Here is a 22,470-nt window from a genome sequence, read left to right as displayed (position 1 = left end):
CCGGACAATAGGGGATCATGGGGCCCCTGAGTCCTTGCCCAAACTCAAAAAAGCCTATGAAAAAAGCTACCAGGGGCATCTCATGGGACCCCCTACTGACCCAGGGCCCTCGGGCAATGCCCGAGTTTCCAAATGGTCAGTCCGCCCCTGCTTATACATTTTCTTCTCCTTGTGTTTAAGCTTTATGAACTGAGCCTGAGGTGTTGTAAATATTCCATCACTACACATCATACAGAACACCTGTTGAAGAACACGTGTTGGTTTTTGTATATTACTCAGCAAACAGTTTCATTCATTAAAAGCAGCTGCTCTGATAACAGTGACAGAGTTATGTGAACAGGACACACAACAGTCTGCCATTTAGTAGATTATGCTTACAGTAAGTGATTCTCAGCTTTCGGGAAAGAACAGACATGAGCAGCTTAACCTCCTGGCACTGGCAGATGGGAATCCATTGGCCATGTGCAGTATCTACATCCATACACAAATGTATTTTTCCTGTTTTGCAATATCATAATAACGGGTGTCATCAACTATTGAAGCCATTGCCCATCTACACTATCTACATCCATGCACAAAAGAATATTCCCTGATTTGCAATATCGTAACTAGTGTCACCAACTATTAAACTAAAAATTGTAAGCAAGAATGCATTCCATCTAAACAAAAATAGCTGATCAAGTTAAACTCTTTAAATCCTTATTTGACAAAGTGGCAAGGCCTCAAAACATGTCATCTTGGAGACCTAAGATGCTGACTGGTACAGTTACTGAGGAATTCAGGTCCATCGCAGATCAGAGAAAGCCTGCCTTGTTACCTGGCTGGGTATCCAGCAACACAGGGTGGATAAAAATCAATGATTTTTTAAAAAAAATCAAAACAAAATCGGATTTTTTTAATTTCAAACAGATTTTTTTTTATTTAAATCAGATTTTTTAAAATAAAATGCTTTTTGAGGAAAATATATTACCATCCAAAGGTTATTCCATCATGAAATAAAGATTAGTTATTTAATTATGTAGAATAAGGCTGTATATGTTTAATTTTTTTGGTAAATAAATTCCATGAATCCATTCACAATGTCATGCTCTTCCAGAGGTTTCTGTAAGATTATTGGGCAGTTTCTCTGCCTACAAGATATTATCACAGATGTTTGGTTTACTTTTGCAGTTCTCAAAACTGAATTTGACTCAGCGGAGATCACATGCCTCTTCTTCACAGCAAAAATGTTATAACATGAACAGAGTTAAGAAAAAGACCTTAATCCTAACTTCTACAAACCTATGAATGCAGAATCAACCCCTTCAGTGCTAAGTTTCAAGAAGTTCAGTGAATAGAATAGAAACAATATTTTTCTGATTGTTTGGAGTGGAATAGATCTGCACAAGAAGAAAGTGAAACTAAGTGTGAGGAGGAAGGGGCTGACAGTCTAAGTTTCTTAAAATATATATATTCTGTTTAGCCGAATTAGTTAACAAACATGGATGTTTGTTTAAGCAAATAACATTCTGTAATGTTATTGTTTCAGTTGAATAAATCTATTTAAATTGTTATTAAGGTAATGATTATTTTTCTCCTTCCTAAGTACAACAGAAAAGTTGTCCAAATATGAATGATTAACCTATTAAACTGGGGATAAAAAAACTAATATGAAAAGTTGTTATTCTAAAAATCTTCATCTACTTGCATATTAAAGTTATACCAGCAAGAATTAGTCTTTATGTAGAAAACTAGGATTTAAATCAAGCCTTACTGACTAGTGATTTAAATCGTGATTTAAATCGTGATTTAAATCAGTTTGATTTAAATCAAATCCACCCTGCAGCAACATCTAGTCCTTTTCTCCCCAGCCTGCCTGTCTCTAGCTCTTCCCTTTTATTCACTAATTTCAGCTCTTTCAATCATGGAGGCTCAGATTCACATGTCAGCTTTACCTAGGGTGGTGTGCATTAAAAGTAGTCTGCCTAGGAACGTCCACACCTCCAGACTGACATCCACCCATCAATTCAATTTGATATTTGCATAACTCCTCTCAAGAGCCAGCCTACTGCTTGCGTCAGGGCCGCTCTCTCCCTGTACACGTATAGTATAACCACTCTGATGTTCAGTTGTATAGGTTGCTGGCCATGGCTATATACCTGTGACTCCCTGACATGGAAATACATAGAATTCTAGAAGCCATACAGCCCAAAGCGTCCATGTACATGAGCCCCAATGGTCTCAATAGCAACTAAAGAATTCTTTATAGGCAAACTAGAGCAATATTTATCAACCGTAACAAAAATGCCTCTACAAATTTTATTGTGGCCAGTATATGATAAGATTGAGCATGAACAGACAGCAAATGAAGGCCTGAGTTGACCAAGCAGCTGTTTGATTGTCACAATATTCAGTTACAATGGTAACCATAAAGGCACTTGTCCCATTTGGAATTATTTTATTATAGTTTTACAGGATTTTTATAAAACAGTTTGTGAAGTGCTTTACAATATAAATGGAGACAGGACAGCTACAATATAATTTAACTGTTAGTGAGAATCTTCAGGTAGAAGCTGCTACTCTCGGACTCCTGGGCTGCATAACAGTATTAATACAGCTCAGAAATGAGTCCGTTTTTCCGTTCAATAAGTGAACTGAACAAAAAAAGACTGACTTGATTCCTCCATGAACACATCTCGCTGAGCTTCTGTATTCTGACAGCAGGGAGATTTCCCCACCGTCAGAATACAATGATCAGTGCAGCCGACAGTGCTGATCGAATAGGGGAAATCTGACAGGGCGGTTGTACAAGAAATAAGACAGAAGTTAAGAAAATACTTCATTGTCATAAATACAATGGAATTTATCAAGGTAGTATTTAATTAAAAAAAAATAAATAAATTTCTCAGCCACATCTTTCAGCACATCAATAATTCCAAGTCTCAAATATTAATGTCTCTTTGCCCCCAACTCAAATGGCACTATTACAAAACAGCCTTACCCTACTGTTGGGGGTCTAAATGGTTCTTATATTGGGGAACTCATCTCACACCCTACCAATCCCTATATGCAGTTAATTACCTGCCATTTCTCCGAAAGCTTGAAACTTTGTTACAGACCTGGAATGATTACCCTCTCTCCTGGCTAGGCCATATTGCAGCGAATAAGGTGACCTACCTGCCCAAACTTTAATATTTGTTTCGCCTGTTAAGATCCCTTCCCCAATACCACAAGATCTCCAACAAAAACTAAAATTTATCTGGCATGTGGGATTTATAAATCCAGAGTGCCCAGGCAAACCTTATACTAGAACCGTCTCAACGGTGGGTTAGAGGTTTCACACCTACAGGAACACAACCAGTCAGAACAACTGGCCACCCTCACTAAGTATCAATCTACAAATGAAATACTCATATGGGTGTCTCTTGAAGCAGCTGACTGTGCACCAATATTGATCAGGAATCTATTATGGCTTTTTCCGAGAGATAGGTCTTGTTTACAGAACACTGTCACCCTTCATTCCCTCTCAGTTTGGAACAATCTTAAATACTCAGGTAAACGACAATCTCCCCATTTGCCTCTAATGTCTTTCCTTGGCAATTTGCCCTCCACCCAGAAGGGAAAACCCAGGTACGTTTCGCATTGGATAGACCTGAAACGTACTGACATGCACTCCCTCTGGCACCAAATGGCCCCATTTTGTTTCCTATCCTGAGCTCATTTTGTTCAGACACCAATCACCTTGCCTTTAACAGGGACATCTATGACGCCCTTTGCAAAACGCTGCCATGAAGACCCACATTCCCCGGGCTTGGTCTCCTTGATATAGCCCTAGCCTCTGTAGAGTTCCTCGCCCCCCTGCCACACCTACATGAGGAAATAAGAATCAGATCTTGGCACCTATCTTGATATTCAGCAATGGCAACAAATATAGAATACCACCAAATCCTGTTCTCAAAACACACTAGCGCTAAAAACATGTTACAAACGGTTATATTGCTGCAATTTAGTACGGACCAGTTACCCATTACACTCTGGAACATGCTGGGACCTGCTTTCAGAGTTCCTCAGAACCAGTCACTTACATTCACATGCCCGACTTCTAAGCTGGCCAAATATTATACGATTTTTGTGTAGATTAACATTCAGCCATATAGTGCAAGGGCCTGCTTGACTGCATACAAATTGAAAGAGTTTAGGTTTGACCTCATATTATATGGTTTATCTAAAGGAAAATTAAAAAACAAAATTGTAAAATGTATGACCAGCCTTAGTGACTTTCGGAGCCACATATATGACATGCTCAATTTACTTTTGAACTTATTACAGGTTACAGCTAGAGCATGGCTGAGAAATACACACACCATTGAAGCAGTAAAATCAAAAGTACAGCAGATGCTCATGAATAACAAGCTGACGGCCAAGCTCACCGACTCCGTGTGCAATCTTCATAATACCTGGGATCCATGGGTCATCAAATTCTTTCCTTAAGATTTCAGCCACCACTTATTAGACCTGTCATTGGCCTGTATACTTCCCTAATGAGGAAGGCACATGTTCAGTCTTTCCTCGATGCTCCTTCCACTCCTCGAGTCCCCCTTTACACTCTCCTCCTTTTCCTCAATTTTTATCTCCTTTATATGTCCCCTCTCTCCATACCTATTATTTGCACATTTTCTGGCTTTCCATACAGGCTCTTAGGTCATGCACTGTTAACCTCTCATTGTATGGGTCTTGTTTATTTATTGTGTCAAATGACCATTCTTGCTCAGCAGGCCTGTGTGCCTGGCTTATGTCAACTATGCCTTGAGTTGGCTCTGTATTTGTTATCTCAAATACTAAAAAAAATATATATATATATATATATATATATATATATATATATATATATATATATATATATATATTCTCAACACAACCACACATGCATACTTCCTAATACATGTCCACATATCTGTTCCTAAATATTGCAACAATAAAAATATTAAAAGTAAAAATTTCACATAAAATTCCTAAAACTCTGTACCTGGTGGGTTTATAGACAATACAGCCGTAGGGAAAAAAATATTATTGTGAGTTTTAAGTGTCTTATATCTTTTTCCTGATGACAATGGGGTAAACATACTGTAACCCAGATGGGTTGGATCCATGCTAATAAAACATTTTATAAAAAAACTTTTTTTGTGCTCAGGAACATCACAAAGAGGTAAGCCGTTAGACATTACAAATAAAGCCTGTGATACAAAGATCGAAACAATATGTATCATATAGTGCAGCACTAAATTTTAACAGTAATGTGACAAATGCTGAAAAAAATAAGATAAGCCTAAAGTAATATGTGCAAAAAAAAAGTCCTCAAAGCAATCCAAAACGTAATAATAAGTAAATTCCAGTGCAAGTGCAAAAGAAAAAAGTCCTGCTCCAATAAGATAAAGTCTTCCAAACAATCCCACCAAAGGCACAGAACCCAGTGCGTAAATAAACTTCAATCCACCCATGGAAAATCCAGAGAAATCAGCCGCTTACCAGAAAGGACATGACCATTACCTATCCAGAAAATGGTCAGTAAGCACTTGTGGGGTTATTAAAGGCCACCCTCTGGCAAATGTTTCACCTCTGCTCCAAACCCTTGGGCTGCAATATCACTCAAAAGACAAAACGAAGTGCTTCCATGTTGTAAAAACCCAGTAAACATTATTAAAACAGCTTAAACACGTACAATGTAGCAAAGCCGAGATTGGCCATATAGCTCATTTACAGAGTGAACTCTTCCCATGGGCTTACTACATTCAGTCTCATTCCTCTAATCGGTTTCTGTGCATCATGATGTTACTTCAGGCCCCACCCAACACATTTCGTCACATGATATCATCAGGGTGATGGATCCCTACTAATACCTTTTGTCCTCTTTTTGTAATTGACTGGCATATGCTGTGTCCAAATTCGGAAGCTGTAAAATTTCTGTTTCATAGTCCCATATAGAAAATGTACTAAGAAGAGGAATACAGTATGTGGGTTATGATTGCAGACCTCCTGAAATGCTAACCACCTGGTTGGCTTCAACACTGGATCAAGGACAAAACGAGGTCTGAACAACAAAAAGGTCAAAATGTCTGATCTGCTTTTTCCTTTCAGATTAGTTATTTAAAAGTTATGAAGCCACTGGACTGGCACAAGTTAAGCAATTAGCATTTCCAAGAAAATTAGAAAGAACAGCTATGTATTTCTCTTCAAAAAGATTTATTTGAAAAGAAAATGGAGGCTGTCATTGTTGACATTTGTTCTTCTGAAAATGCTAGTTGTTTGGCTGTCATGCTTACTCTCCTGTTTCAGTATTTTGAGGTACTACGCTAGGAAAATACTGACTTTTTTTTTCCTGACAGGTACTCAACTTCCAGGTCAGTGACTTACTTGGACTGTACCGAAGACAGTGGTTAAGCAAAGCAGCCAAGAAACTGGCAATTTCAGAAGCAGAGCAGCAATGGCAGTCCCAAATTCTGTTCATGAAAGGCTTACTTTAATTATTATGTGGTGGGTGCCTGGGATAAGGTTAACCATCTCAGTCAACCTGACGGTGTAGGTCACTCACCTGCTTCCCCACTATGGTTCATTCCCTGCTTGCCACATCTGAACACTAATCCTGACCCAGCAGTCTGGGCTACTAAAGGGATTAAGGAACTGAAAAGATATAATGAGGGCAGACAGGCTACTTACCTTTGATGAACTTAAACTCAAGTTTCACCTTTTTAACTGTTTTTTTTTTTTTTATACCTACAGCTCCGGCATGCTTTTATAGCGCAGTTTGGTGGTACTAACCTAGCTGTCAGGTCTTCAGAGCTGGAGCAGTTGTTCAGTTCTGATACTCTTAACAAAACTCTCTCTGAGGTATATAAAGAGCTCTTTGTCACCAGATCTAAGTCTTCAGAGAAATGCCAGACGCAAGAGATTTCTGTGGTTCCTGCTTTGCAGAGGGATAACTGGGATGATATGTGGGACTAACCCTTTTGCAGCTTGGAATCGGACAAAGACTGTCTCATCCAATATAAACTTGCAAAGAATATACTACAAGCCTGCTAGGCTAGCATGTATATATGCCTCAGATTCGGCAGACTGCTGACGTTGTACATCTTCTTCAGCGGATTTCGAACATATTTTTTGGTACTGTCCGATAATTCAAGACTTTTGGCATGAGGTGATCCGGTCTCTGGTTGATCTCACCATGTTGCAAATCCCATAGACTGTATCAGTATGCCTTCTTGGGCTGGTGGAGGAGTTGGTACCTCTGCGCAGTGTACCCTCCTTTCAGTGACCCTATTCTATGCCTGTTAGGCTATCCCGCTCCACTGGAAGAAACCTGCAGCTCCTACTGTCTCCTATTGGAAGTCCCTGATTAACAAGATGTTACTATTGTATAAGGCAACCTACCTGAGAAGAGGTTCTCCCCAAAAATGTGATAAGCATTGTTGGGTTTCTGCTTCCTCTACTCTAACATGAAATCTATGGGGGGATTGAAGATGTTTGCCTGTTACCCTGTTTGGTCCTCGGTACACGTTAAGGAGTGGATCATGTACCTTAACTGTCTTATATTCCCTTGCTTGTTGTTCTCTGGGTATGTCTCCTGCCATGTCATTACTTTGTAATGTTGGGGCACTTAGACTTTGACTATGTATTACTGGAGGTATTGCGCTACTGTTAGGGAAGGGGGGTGGTGATAGTTTTTTGTTTCTGTTTTTACTGGCCTGGTCAGTTGAATGTACTCATTGTGTTTTGTGTATTTAAGTACCACTGTAATTGTTAAACTTAGTTTATTAAAAAGAATTTTCACAAAAAAAATAAAAAATTATGTGGCAGCAAAGTCAGAAAACAGCAATTTCCATTTGAAGGCTTCTCAAATACTTGTGCTAAAAGACAAAGCACTTTTCAGAATGCAATTGATGGCCGGTTTACAGGAGTTCAGAAAACTATACTGCTATAAACTGCTGCCTCTTGCACACCCATTTTTTGATCCCCAGGGGCACTTTTTTCTTAATCCAATGTGGATTTTACACTTAACTACTGCGTTTCAACTGCTATAGCTGCGTTGGGAACATGGTTATGGCACAGTTCAACTGAGTTCAACGGGCAAGTTTGACATATGGTGCGGCCTGTCAGACAGAGTTAAAAATGTTACACTGCATGCTCTTTTCCGGGAGTTCATTTGTTTCCATAGGAAGCCTCGTCTACAACTTCAGCTCCTTCACCTTCCCACTGAACAGCTCCATCTATGGGATTTTTTGGGACCTGATGGTAATCTTTCCCTCTCTGTCGCTGCTGCAAACCCACCACTAGACTTCTGGAATAATCTTCAACTTAGACATTTCCTTCATGGCTGCTCTCGCTCTCCAGCTGTTTGTAGCCACCTCACGGAGCTGGAAAGCATCTGCCACAAGAGGGAGCCGATCCATCATTGTGTCTCCATTTTTTATGCTGCCCTGATCCGTCCGAAAGAGAATTTCACTCCTACCTTTCTCACTAAGTGGGCAGCTGACCATTTCTCTGATACGCAAAAGGAGAAAATTCTTCACTTTGCGCAGAAATCCTCTACTGCTTCCAAGGTCCAGGAGACAAACTACAAAATTTTGACCAGGTGGTCAAGGGTACCATACATCGTATTTTTTCCCAGGTCCGAGACCTATGTTGGAGATGCAGCTCTGATCAGGGCACGATCTTGCATATCTTTTGGGCTTGTCCTAAAATCAAACCTTTCTGGCAAATAGTAGCCAGCACTATCAAGCATCTGACGAGTGCCAAAGTGGCGGACAAACCGGCGACATGTCTGCTGCTCCTTACCGACCGTCCCATCAAGAAGTACAAGGCATCCTTGATGATTCTACTGCTGAAAGCAGCGAAAGCATGTATACCCTTGTGCTGGAGATCTGTGAACCTACCCACGAGATCCCTCTGGTACTCCAAAATTAATGAGCTGAGGGACATAGAGGTCCTCACGGCCACTCTAAACGACCGGGGGAAGGCTTTCCGGGACACTTGGAGACCATGGTAGTACTTTGTCTATATTGAAGCCTATGTACAGGGGACTTCTGAACCTGGTTGAGGAGTATTGCTTTGACCATCTTCTGACCTTGGGAGCGAAAGACATTACTTCCTGCATTACTTCGCTGTTTTTGTTTCCTTTTGTGTGCTTTTTCTTTCCTCTCTTACTTGCAGGTCTCTGGCTTTGTCTTTTTCCTTCTTACCCTCAACCCGCTCTCTCCCCTCCTTTTTTTTTTTCTTTCTCCTTTTCATTCTTTCCCCTTCCTGCCCCCTGTTCCTTCCTTTCCTCATCCTCCTAGCCCTGCCATCTATCTCATACAGTTACATACTGTTTTTTCCCCAACATGCATTGCCTATATAGTGCTATGTCTGCTACTTAGGGAATTTGTTCTGGATGCTTGGGATCCATTTCGTGATCCTAATACTTTTATTCATCTATGTTATACCAAGATGCAACTTACAGTTTATGTCTTCATCAGCTATTTGTATACCATTTGTTACCATATTTCTACATATAACGTATCATGCAACATTTGGTTAAATAAAAGAATTACAAAAACAATGTCGCACCGCAAATTGCAGCGTCATGGCTGCAGCAATGTGAACTCACCCTTCCGGCCACCATGTAAATTTGGAGGTGGGTGGATCGGGAGGGAAAAAAATGCAAATCAACCACCTGTTTTTATCACCCCTTCACCCCTAGTGTGAAATAAGCCTTAGTCAACCATCATGCTAGAACATTCAAAGTAATTAAAAATAATGATAGTCTAATCAGGAGCAAACCTCTAAAGATCCAGCTGATTGCAGGAAGTGGGGACCTTTGCAGGTGTCAAGCTATTTGAACATAGGTGAGTATTCCTTGCCTTTGTTCCACTTTAACAGGTTACAGGAGGAATCAGCTGGCTACCATTGCTCACATCGTTTGAAAATGATCCAGGTAAAGAGCCGCTACATTACTTTTACAGACACGGAGTCCCTCCTCCCTCCCACCGCCACCTTTACGGGGCTCTCCCGTGGGATCGGGAAGCCTGGTAAAGATATATCTGGCGGCATCCTTTTTCTGAGACACTGGAAGAAACAAATAGAATGCTTTACTATGCTATATTTTCAAATGTTGCAACTCTGGCATAACATAAGAATAATGTCAGAGTGATAATGAAGCGGCAGGACCGCTAAGAGGCTGCCTGTTTGTCCATCTGTAGCTTAGGAAGTGGGATTTCACTCCCATCACTAGTGATTGCGTTTCAGCAACACTATCAGCAACAGAGCAATATCTGGTTGTATCTAACTATAGAAGGAATGCTTCCATACGGGCAGACAAGTGGCCTCTTTACCAATCCTGACACTGGCTATTGGTCTCTAGTGGTAGAACTATCCATCTGATCTCAGCCTATGAATAATTCTACTAATGTTATACGATTGTGTATCACTATACATTTTTATAATACTCTTCCATTTTACTAATGTCTCCTGTGAGACCAAGAGGAAAAGGAGCATGGGGCTGCAGCCAGGACATCGCTGGAGAAGTAAGAATTGTCAATTAAGTGTTTAGGATTGCAAGGGAGAACAGTTGGTAGGGTGTTTTTTATTGCAATGAAGGGAATGCATTAAGGTACAAAATGTTTAGCTTTCAGAACCGCTTTAGAAACTGTTATCCAGGAACACATCACTGACATACATACCTAAATAAACAATCACACTTATGGCGTGATCTTGTGCCACTGTCCTTGACACACTACTGCGCAATTGAGATTAGCTCGAGCATCCTCCAAACTCAAGTCTTCTCGTCTGACATCAGTGCCTGACCTCACAAATGCTCTTCTGGAAGATTGGTCAAACCTTCCCATAGACGCACTCCTAAACCTTGTGGACAGCCTTCCCAGGAGAGTTGAAGCTGTTATAGCTGCAAAGGGTGTCCCAACTCAACATTGAACCCTACGCACTAGACTGGGATTCCATTAAGGTTCATGTGCGTATAAAGGCAAGCATCCCAATACTTTTGCCAATATAGTGTATACTGGAATTTTATTTTTTTTCTTATACTAGCAGATGCAGTGATCAGCAACTGTGATACTGTGGTGGTCAATCTGACACGAACTGACACTTTGTGGGAACTGACTAACTGCCACTGACACTAATACAGTGAACAGTGCCAATAATATACACTGTCACTGTACTAATGACACTGGCTTGGTTAACTGTGTGCCTAACACTGTTTACTGTGTGTATTATATGCTAATTAAATTTTTACTCTTTTGCTTTGCAGGGAGAAGAAAAACGGCATAACGCTGTTATCTGTAGAGAACCCTGTCTTATTTACCAACAAAGGGCTTTCTTCTGTCATTCACTCAGCCGATCAGCAGGACCCAGCAATAAGTTATTGGCCAGGACCTGCTGAGCAGCTTGCGCTGTCCAGAAATAGTGGATCATGTACATGATCCAGCATGGTAAGCCAGCACTGTCGCAGTATATGTACAGTGCGTGGTCTGCGAGCGGTTAAAATATCAGGAACATAGATGAGCTCAGATGCCCTCCAAACTCATCTTTATCTGTACATCTAAATCACATTTTTTTTATGTTTTTTCTTTTTTACTCCATTTGGTTGTGGTCTGGGTCATTTCCCATCTGAAAACAAATCAGTGGCATGCCGGTGACATCAGCGTCTTTATACCAATGACATTGACTAAATATGGCCACTATGAAGGCACTGACGGCACCAGTATCCCACCCCCTTTGTTTACGTGTCCTGCAAGGTGACGGATGAGCTAGACCATAGCTGAATGGAGTAAATAAGTTCAGAGGTCACTTAAACCCATCTCTAAGGTCTTGTTCACACAGGCAATTATTTCCATGCCCTAAGCAGAGCCATGTTTTGCCAACAAGGCATTCACAGGTGTTGATGTGACATCAATGCGGGTGCGTATCCCCAAACTCACCCTGAGCACATTCAGGGCTGTGCACCCACACAGACGTCACATTGGGACATGGAGGCTGTGTCTGTGCAGCCACGTGTCCCAATTGACATCTATGGGACTGCCAGCACAGGGATGCACAGAACACCTGTGCAACCCCACATCAACAAAACACGGCCCTGAACGGGACACAGAAGTAATTGGCCATGAACAAGGCCTAATCAGGACTGTTCTGCAAAAAACAAGCCACCTTGCAACTATGCCGGGAAAAGGGACAATCAGGATTGTGGTGAAGAAGACTAATAGTGATGAGCTCAGGAGTGTTCACATTCCAAACCGAACCCACCTGAGGGAGCGCGCCAGGTAGATATCACTGTGCTAGGCCAATCCACGCCCTACTGTCACACCCCTTGTATACATCCAGCTGGGGAGGTGTTATAATCGGCCCAGTACAGTAATAGCTTCCTGATGGGCTCACTCAGGTGGGTTTGGAAAAGGATGTGAACACACCTGAGATCATCCCTAGAGAGGAACAAAGGAACATCGGCTGGGTTGTGTTAAAAACAGGGCAACGTCTAGATTTTGGGCAGAGCCAACATGTAAGGCCTTGGTTTCACAGGGCGTTTTTATACATGCAGGGCCATGTTGGACCGGCACGGGGATGCACAAGTGCTGTGTGCATCCTTTTGCAGGCAGTCCCTTTGCTGTGTATTGGGATGCAGCAGCTGCACGGACACGGCCACTGCTCCCAATATGACATCTGTACCAGGCTGCAATCGAGGCCATGCACCTGTATGGATGTGGGGGATGCACACAACGCCTGCACAGTGCCAGTAGCTGTTATGTCATTGTTTAAACTATGTGCTTACGGCGAACGTATGACATCATTATGACATCAGGAGGTGGTGCTGGGCTGATGCTCTGCTCAATGATTGGAGGATGGTTTGTTAAATAAGGTGTTCTATGTATTTCACATTGTCACATTGCCTGATGAAGGGGTCCTGTGAGGCTCCGAAACATTGCTTCTGTCACAATGATGTGATCGCTGAATAAAGCTTTGGACCTGTTCTGGAGATCCATAGTGTGTTGGTGACATTCTCTCACTCGGATTACATCCGGTTCCAGATGGTGGTCGCTGCAGCACCCATCAACACCTACAGCCACCTGGGCAGGAATGTGGGCGTTGGGAAAAGTTTGTTGGAATCCCATTGGTGGTAAACGTGGCCCTGCATGAGGCATGGATTAGGGCCCATTCCCAAACAAGGTGTGGCTCCCACTCCGCAGGCAAACATGCTGCCCATGCTAGTTGCACATGGTTCCCGCTACTTGTCAATGCCACCCCAAGCGCATCTAGTGAATGCAGTCTGGTTTGCGGCCACAAACACGCAGGGTTCCGCAGTATCATAGTTTGTAAATGTGACCCCGGAACTCCGTTCTGTGCTTTCCGCGGGCCATTGGAATGAATGGACCATCAGAACTGGAACGCGTGGGGCAGCAGTAAAGCCTGCATGTTGTAGTGTGACGCGGCCCCTAGACCGCCCTGGGTGAACAAGGCCTCATCTGTGGATGTTGTGAGGCTTTCCCCAATATTCTGGAGGAAGGGAAGACATATGTGGGCAGCTGGGGTGAGGGAATAAAGAGGGGACCATGTCCAGCAAACAGGGTGAAGAATGAACAGAACAGGTAGAAGGATGCGGCCACAGACTGGAGGTCATGGGACTAAATATCCCAGCATACCCAGGCGGAGTGTGCGGACTCTACTATACCTTCTCCTGCTGCATGGCCCCGCACTGTCCCCACTGTAGCCTCAGTCACCGCGATCCGTTACCATGGCAGAAACCGGTGTAGTCTTCTGCGCAGGCGCCGATCCCGGCCCTACCAATCAAGAGATTGTTATGCAGCAAGGGGGGAGGGGCCGAGTGGGAGCCGGAGGAGCGGAGCTAAGCTGTTAACCCCACAACTGCTCGGCCTTATACCATACAGGGAAGCGAGCGGCGCAAACATCAACCAACCCCACAGCTTTACTGTGTCATCGTATCACAAGAGGAGGGGTGCTGCATCCGGTCCGCCCCCTCTGGCAGCCTGCACTCTCCATACTGCGCGATTGTGTATGGGAGTTCAGTGTGCGGCCAGGCTCTGTCAGTCTGGGGGATGTGTGATGGGCTATGGAGGGTGTCTGGCTGTCGTGTCAGTTGGGGGAGGTCTGGCTGTGGTGTCAGTGGTTGGGCATAGGCGAGTGTTAGTGGTTGGGGGTTGTCAGGGTGGGATGTCAGTTGTTGGGAGTGGGCCTGTCTGGGGTGTCAGTGGTTGGGGATAGGCGGGTGTCAATGGTTGGGGGAGGGTGGAGATTGTCAGGCAGGGATGTCAGTTGTTGGGAGTGCGTCTGTCTGGGGTGTCAGTTGGGGGAGGTCTGCCTGGGGTGTCAGTGGTTGGGGGGGTGGCGGAGGTCTGCCTGGGGTGTCAGTGGTTGGGGGGGTGGTGGAGGGTGTCTGTCTGGGGTGTCAGTAGTTGGGTGCGGAGGTCTGTCAGTCTTTCATGTCAGTGTTGGGGAAGGCGGTCTGGCTGGGATGCCAGTAGTTGGGGGTGGAGGTCTGTCAGTCTTTCATGTCAGTTGGGGGGTCAGTGTTAGGGAAGGTGGTCTGGCTGGGATGTCAGTAGTTGGGAGTGGGTCAGTTTGGTGTGTCAGTTGGGAGGGGCAGCTGGAGGGTGTCTGGCTGGGAAGTCAGTGATTGGGGGGGAGGTCTGTCTAGGGTATCAGTAGTGGGTTTTAGGCTGGGACGTCAAGAGGGGGGAGGTCTGTCTGGGGTGTCGGTAGTGGGGGCTGGGAGGTGTTAGGCTGGGATGTCAGTATGGGGAAGGTCTGTCTGGCATCATCCAGGGAGATTAGCTACAGTGCCATGGGCTGTAAACCTCTTGACAATGTTGCGCACAGTGGACACAGGAACATTAAGATCTCTGGAGATGGACTTGTAACCTTGAGGTTGTCCAAGCTTTTCCACAATTTATGTTCTAAAATCCTGAGACAATTTGTAATTTCTATATTGTCGGCACCTGTTAATTGAAAAAGGTGAACTTACAGTGTTACTAAACCCAGGACCCTGCGTTCACTATATCTGATCTTCCACAGTACACAGAGCATGGAAGTGCAATTATTTTAGAAAATATAAACAGCTAAATACCTTTTCTCATCAACTGTTAGAGCAGTCTTGTGACTTCTATCGGTGTTCAGCAGAGCACTGGTTAAAGCTTGTAGGAGGAGTTTTTTTCTGCTCTAGGAAGATGTAAAACCCCTGACCTTTGTCTGGACAGTGCTGATCACATGCACTCTCCCAAGAACAAAAAAAAACTAGCAATACACACCAAACTGAGCATGTGCACGGTTCCATCATTGTAATCCATTGTCAGTTTTAGTGCCCAGCGTTGTCACGCCACCTCGCCAAAATTTTTAAAAGAACGACGTCCACTGACCCGTCTGCACACCCGCAAAGCACTCGCCGCTATCTGACATTTGTGAGTCAGATGTAAACAATGGCGTGGAGCTAGTATTGATGTCACTCTTAGTGAAGTATATGTGAAGTGAAGATATTTTTCCAGTATCTGATATCTAATTTTTCCCTGTATGACTTGGACTGTTTATTGACAATGCCTCTGCTTGCCAAATTAACTGACCCTGGACTGTTTAATGATGATGCCTCTGCCTGCCGCTTGAACTATCAACTACGTTTCTGACTTCCATGTGAATTGACCATGGCCTGTTAATCGACTATGCTTTTTGCCTGCCTCATGAACTGATTTTTTTGCCCTACCACTTTATTAGTGGGATTCAACACAGGAGTCTCACGTATGCGAGGCGCTCCAGAATAGTTTTAACGAGTGGAGAAAACTGTCAGGAATTAGTTCACCTGCTGGTGGCACTGTGGCTTCCAGACATATGGGCTGCAGTTCTGGTGTCTACCAGCGGGTGTCTCTCAGCCAGAAGCTCATGGTAGTCAGGCAGCACCTGATAATCTTTGCAGGAATTTATTTGTATTTATTTGTATTTAAACCATGCCTGTGCTTCTCCTCTTTGCCTTGGTGTTTGTCCATGTGCCCCTGACCTGTGTTGCTGCATCCTGATCCCTCACCTGCCTGTTTCTTCTCTTGTCTACCTTCTGCCTGTCCTGTCTTATTTCCTGCTCCCTCTACCTGATCTCCCGTGTATGAACCTTGCTCTGACATTGACTACACTTGCATATCATGCTATTTGTACATTCTAGGTGTAGGGAGTTGTTCACTCATTTATTAGATATTCTGGTTTGACTTATGCCGTTCTGATATATTGGAGGTGTATTTACAGTTGCAAGAAAAAGTATGTGAACCCCTTGGGATTACATGGAATTTTGCATGAATTGGGCATAAAATGTGCTCTGAACGTCATCTAAGTCACAACAATAGAAGAACACAGTCTGCTGAACATAATACTACACAAACATTAGATGTTGCCATGGTTTAATTGCACATAACATGTAAACATTCACAGTGCAGGGAGGAAAAAGTATGTGAGGCCCTAGCTTAATGACTTCTCCCAGAGCTAATTGGAGCCAGGAGTGAGCCAACCTTGACTCCAATCAGTGTGATGATATTGGATATGTTGCTGACAGCTGTCCTGCCCTTAAAAACACACACCTGTTATGGGTTTACTGGTTTCAAGAAGCACTGTCTGATGTGAACCATGCCTCGCAGAAAAGAGCTCTCAGAAGACCTACGATCAAGAATTGTTGACTTGCATGAAGCTGGAAAGGGTTACAAAAGTATCTCCAAAAGCCTTGATCTTCATGTGTCCACGGTAAGACAGACTATCTACAAATGGAGAAAGTTTAGCACTGTTGCTACTCTCCCTAGGCGTGGTCCTCCTGTAAAAATGACTGCAAGAGCACAGCGCAGAATGCTGCATGAGGTAAAGAAGAATCCCAGAGTGTCAGCTAAAGACCTACAGAAATCTCTGGCACATGCTAACATTTTTGTTGACACATCTACAATAAGGAAAACATTAAACAAGAATGGAGTACATGGGAGGACACCACGGAGGAAGCCATTGCTGTCCAAAAAGAATATTGCAGCACGTTTGAAGTTTGCAAAAGAGCACCTGGATGTTCCACAGCACTACTGGCAAAATATACTGTGGACAGATGAAACCAAGATTGAGTTGTTTGGGAAGAACACACAACACTATGTGTGGAGAAAAAAAGTCACAGCACACCAACATCAAAACCTCATCCCCACTGTAAAACATGGCGGAGGGAGCATCATGGTTTGGGGCTGCTTTGCTGCCTCAGGGCCTGGACGGATTGTTGTCATTGATGGGAAAATGAATTCCAGAGTTTATCAAGACATTTTGCAGAAAAACTTACGACCATCTGTCCGCCAACTGAAGCTCCGCAGAGGATGGGTGATGCAACAGGACAATGACCCAAAGCATACAAGTAATTCAACAAAACAATGGCTGCAACAGCACAGAATACGCCTTCTGGAGTGACCCAGTCAGAGTCCTGACCTCAACCCGATTGAAATGCTGTGGCATGACCTTAAGAGAGCCATTCACACCAGACATCTCAAGAATATTGCTATATTGAAACAGTTTTGTGGAGTGGTCCAAAATTACTCCAGATCGTTGTGCAGGTCTAATCTGCAACTCTTGGTATCCATGACAAAAACAAAAATTTTTGCTTTCCTTGTTTTTTGTAATTCTCAGATTAGGGTCTGCAGACCGGAGGCTTCGAAGAGATTTGGGTAGGAAGAAGACTCTACCTCTATGTCCAGGTTTTCCCTGACTGAGTCCCTAAGCCTGATGTTTGTGCCTGCTGCCATCTGATTCTGGCCTGATAATCAACCATGCCTCTGCCTGCCACCTGAACTGACCACGCCTCTGCCTACTACCCTGTACTGCCTGCTTATGGACCATATTCCCCCCTACTGCCAGGACCAATACTTTGGCTGTGGTGACCATGTCTTGGCCTGCTGCCTGGACAATTCCTTTGGCTGTTGCTGACCATATCTCTGCCTGCTGCCTAGACCAATGCTTTGGCTGTGCTGACAATATATCTGCCTGCTGCACACAAAAATAACCCCCTTTGGGACTTTAGTACAGCTGACATACCATTACACATACACTATATTGCCAAAAGTATTGGGATGCCTGACTTTACACGCTGTAATCTGGGGTAGCTCTCGAATGACCAACAGCCAGTTTGGTGAAAGCAAAATCGTTCATTTATTTGGATAACGGACAAACAGAAAAACAGCTAACTTAAGCCAAAGTCTATAAACAGTCCAAAACTGGCATCAGAAGTGAAACCACAAGCTCGCCGTTAATCTTTGGTCCCATACAGGGGTTAGGCTCCTCCATAGGGTGCCAGGCAGGCCACATTGGGGGGGATAAGTAGCCCATGTCTCAGCTTGTCAGAAAGCTCCCACTTGCCACACAGCTTGTGAGTCTCTCCCATTCACTTCCTTGACACACCTGCTGATTTCCTTCTGTTGCCATTTAAGCCTTCCTCACCTGGGATATACCCCTTTGGGACCAAAGTCCTGGTAGCCAGGACCCTAATACAAATTTAACCATCTAGAGAGTACTGCAATGTCTCTGCAATTGTCCCCCTTAACGAAACCACACCCCAAATATTATTTGTGTATTTATTCTGTCTCATCCAGGTCAATGGGGCATGGTCTGACACCAGGCAAAACTTCTTACCCAGAAGAAAATAGCGTAGAGCGTCCATCGCCCACTTAATGGTCAGGCACTTCTGCTCCACCTCAGCATCATTTCTCTCAGCGGCTGTCAATTTTGTACTAAGAAAAACTATGGGTTGTTCCTCCCCATGGTTCTCTTGGGACAGAATGGCTCCTAAGCCTTCACTGGAGGCATCGGTTTGAAAAACAAATTCGAGAAGTCTGGAGCGACCAGCACTGGATACTGACACAAGGCTGTTTTAAGATCCCGGAAAGCCTTCTCAGCCTTGTCATTCCATTTCACCATAACCGACTTTTTCCCTTTGTCAGATCCGTGAGAGGGGCAGCAACAGTGACGAAATTGGGGACAAACCTGCGGGAGTACCCCACGATGCCCAAGAAGGCCAACACCTGTTTCTTTGTGACTAGGTGGTGCCAAGCCTAGATAGCCTCTACTTTGTTCATCTGTGGTTTCACCAACCCTCTAACTACAATGTACCCCAGGTACTTGGTCTCTTCCATAGCAATGGCACATTTTTCTGGGTTCACAGTAAATCCCTCTAGAGAGTCTGATACCGCCTGTACTCAGGGAAGATGGGATTCCCAGTCAGTACTAAAAGATGACAATGTCATCTGAATACACTAAAGTGTATTTCTGATGTGGGCGTAAGGTTCTGTCCATAGCTCTCTGAAAAGTAGCTGGGGCGAAATGTAAGCTGAACAGCATTCTTTTATACTGGAAATGGCCATCTGGGGTAGAAAAGGCAGTCTTTTCCCTGGCTTCTTTAGTTAAAGGTATTTGCCAGTATCCTTTGGTGAGGTCTAAGGTGGTAATGTATCGTGCTAGTCCCACCCTCTCTGTCAGTTCTGCTCAGGGCATCGGGTATGGATCGAACTTCAATACCTCATTGAGTTTGCAGAAATCATTACAAAACCGCAGAGTCCTGTTAGGCTTTGGTAACAGCACAATGGGGCTCAACTACTCTCCCTGTGATTCCTCAATGATATCGAGTTCAAGCATTTTCTGGATTTCCTGTGCCACTGCTTTCCTATGTGCCTTGGGAATGCCATAGGGTTTCACTCAAACTTTCACATGAGGTTTCGTGACAATAAGAATAACAAGAACTCCTTTACCTGCTGTGTTCGCAGCTTTGATAGGAAGTTGGAAACTAGGACTGAGTTCTCCCCTAACGGGGACTTAAAACTAACTTTAGCCAGGGCAACTTCCTGCTCACGGTCCTTCCAGGGCTTTAGGAGATTTATATGGTATATCTGATAGGGCATCCTCTTCCCAGGTTGGTGTATCTTATAGTTAACCTACCCAATCTTTTCTACCACCTCAAAGGGCCACTGCCACCTGGCCAGGAACTTCCTTTCTACTATAGGTATGAGCACAGCCACCTAATCCCCAACCTGGATCTGTCTAAGTTTTGCAGACCAGTTGTACACCTTTCTTTGTGCCTCCTGCGCTTTTTGCATGTGCTGTATGATGAACGGCATCACCTTAGCAATCCTCTCTCTCATTTTAGGTATATGTTCTACAACTGTCTTATGAGGAGAGGACTCTTTCCCACATTTCCTTCATTATGTCAAGAAAACCCTGTGGTCTTCACCCGTACACCAATTCAAACGGGGAAGATCCTGTGGACGCCTGAGGCAGTTCTATATTAGTAAAGATCAATGCTGGGAGTAGACAGTCCCAGTCTTTACCATGTTGTTGCACAACCCTTTTAAGAGTTTTATCGAACTGCTCTACCAGTCCATATGTCTGTGGATGATAGACAGATGTGCGCAGCTGTTTGAGTTGGAACAACTTGCACAGATCTGCCATCACCCGAGACATAAATGGGGTGCCCTAGTCTATCAAGATCTGCTTTGGAAATCCTGTCATTGAGAACATATTAAACAATTCCCTGGCAATTGCTTTTGAAGTAGTCTGCCTTAGGGGGAACGGCCTCTGGATACCTGGTTGCATAATCGAGTACCACGAGGATGTAGTGGTGGCCCCTGTAGCAAACTTGCTCATCAGAGTTGGATGCAGAGTTCCCCTTTTTTCTATTAGAAGTATTCCTCAATCCTTTATTCTTCTTCCCCCCTCCCTTCCTGAGAGGCACAGTGACAGATGGTGTGTGCTGGTTATGGGTCAACCACAGGTTAAGGCATCCTTAGTTCGGTGCTGAGCAGTCTGCGAAAGTGTAGCCTTCCTCACCTAAGTCATGATAAGGCCAGTGTTCCTCAGAGAATTGGGAAGCACTGACCCAAGAAACTGTGTAGGCTCAAACATCATAAAACAGATAAGGCAGCTTCTCCCAGGAATTGAAAGAGATTGTAACCTCATAAAACCTAACAGTTAAAGGTGACAGAATGAAATGAACATTCCTCAAGTCAGGTTTTTCCCCTATGTTTCATGTCATGGATTATGACAGATTTTGGTTCTAATTCAGAGTTCGCCCGACTGACCCCTCCCAAAACAGTGTATTGGCCAGTATTCAGAGCCCCCCTCTGCAGGGGGACTTTAAAAGACAGGCTGGCAAGCCTAAAAAATTAAGCTAAAGAGATCTCCTAATTTTAACATCGTAACAGCAGGAGATCAAAGACCCTTTCCGCTCTGCAACTTGGATCTGCTTACCTTAAGGCTTAACATGGCAAGTAAGTTAACCTTTTAATTTCTTCCTGTTATCTCTTGGCTGTGATATGCTGTTTTTATATATAAATATATATCTAGTTATATTTTCTTTGTAAATATTTTATTGCACCTGTTTGACTCTTTTAGTAAGTGTTAAACTGTTTCTAAGCGCTTACTTGCAATTCACGAATTCCTGCCTTTTGAAGAGATGCTACTGTGTTTGTTTAATCCTCTGCCCAATCTGCCTGCAGTGACCATATTGGACAGGCGACTTTTCAACCATTACAGTGTATATTTGATAAAGAGAGTTTCCCCTTTCTCTGTACAAAAAGGGGTGGTGGCAGTGAAGGGTTAGTTGCGTAATTAACCCGACCCAGTAACAAGAGCATTCAGGCTGCCGATGCATCGATTGCGTTCCATTAGCTGGACAATCATGCAGGGCGCAGCTGAGTGTGTCATTGTTACGCACGTCACATCGCGGTTTTAGATCGGCCGGTCCTTTGGTCACGAGTTTGGTGAAAAGGTCTGGGGTCTGACGCCGCGGGCGTGAAGTATTGTTGTTGGTCGCAGTCGTGCGATTGTCGCATGTTGAGGGTGGCGATCGGGCGACTGTGACAGCCCCAAGCTGATTTCACCAAAGGGCCCCGCTAAATCCATCGCAATATGCTCAAATGGTACTTCGATAATGGGCAACGGCACCAATGGGTTCCTCAAGTGGGGTATTGGTGCAGTCAGCTGGCAGGTGGTACATGACCTGCAATAATGTCTCACCTCTGCTGTCACCCCTGGAGTAGAACTGGTCTTTTATTCGTGCCTCGGTCTTATCAGCCCCCAGGTGACCCCCTAATGCGTCATTGTGAGCTAGGTCAAGTACCGTGCGCTGGAAAGGCTGGGGAACCAATAACTGGTTGACCACTTCTCCCTTACCCTCAGCAACCCGGTATAGCAGCTCACCAATGACCACAAAACGGGGAAAACGTTTTTCAGTTTCAGGTACTTGTGACACTCCATGAACTATGGTAACCTGTTCCCAGGCATTTTTCAATGTGGGATCCCTCCTTTGGGCAGAATAAAATGCAGCCCATGACACCTCAAGATCGGGATGGGCAAGACTAGAGGAGCTCTCTCCCTTGTTCTCCTCAGACATAACTTGCAGAGGAGAGGCTTCCTCTATGTTTTCCCTAGCTTTGACCTACATAAGAGTGGGTTGCCCCC

The 22,470-nt window shown here is 44.0% G+C and overlaps 1 protein-coding gene across 1 annotated transcript in view; it reads right to left on the bottom strand.

Moving 5' to 3' along the window:
• DYNC2I1 (dynein 2 intermediate chain 1) overlaps positions 1-13,807 on the bottom strand; it is a 112,793-nt gene extending 98,986 nt beyond the window's left edge. The window contains exon 1 of the mRNA XM_089651807.1: positions 13,688-13,807. Coding sequence (XP_089507933.1) covers positions 13,688-13,702 — 15 coding nt within the window. The 5' untranslated portion in view covers positions 13,703-13,807. The remainder of the gene's footprint in view (positions 1-13,687) is intronic.
• Positions 13,808-22,470: the final 8,663 nt, after the last annotated feature.

This window comes from Staurois parvus, unplaced genomic scaffold (assembly GCF_062004578.1).
Source record: "Staurois parvus isolate SC_StPar_1 unplaced genomic scaffold, SC_StPar_1.0 ptg000005l, whole genome shotgun sequence".
NCBI lineage: Eukaryota > Metazoa > Chordata > Amphibia > Anura > Ranidae > Staurois > Staurois parvus.
The sequence above is the reverse complement of the archived record's forward strand: the minus strand, read 5'-3'. Positions and strand labels throughout refer to the sequence as shown.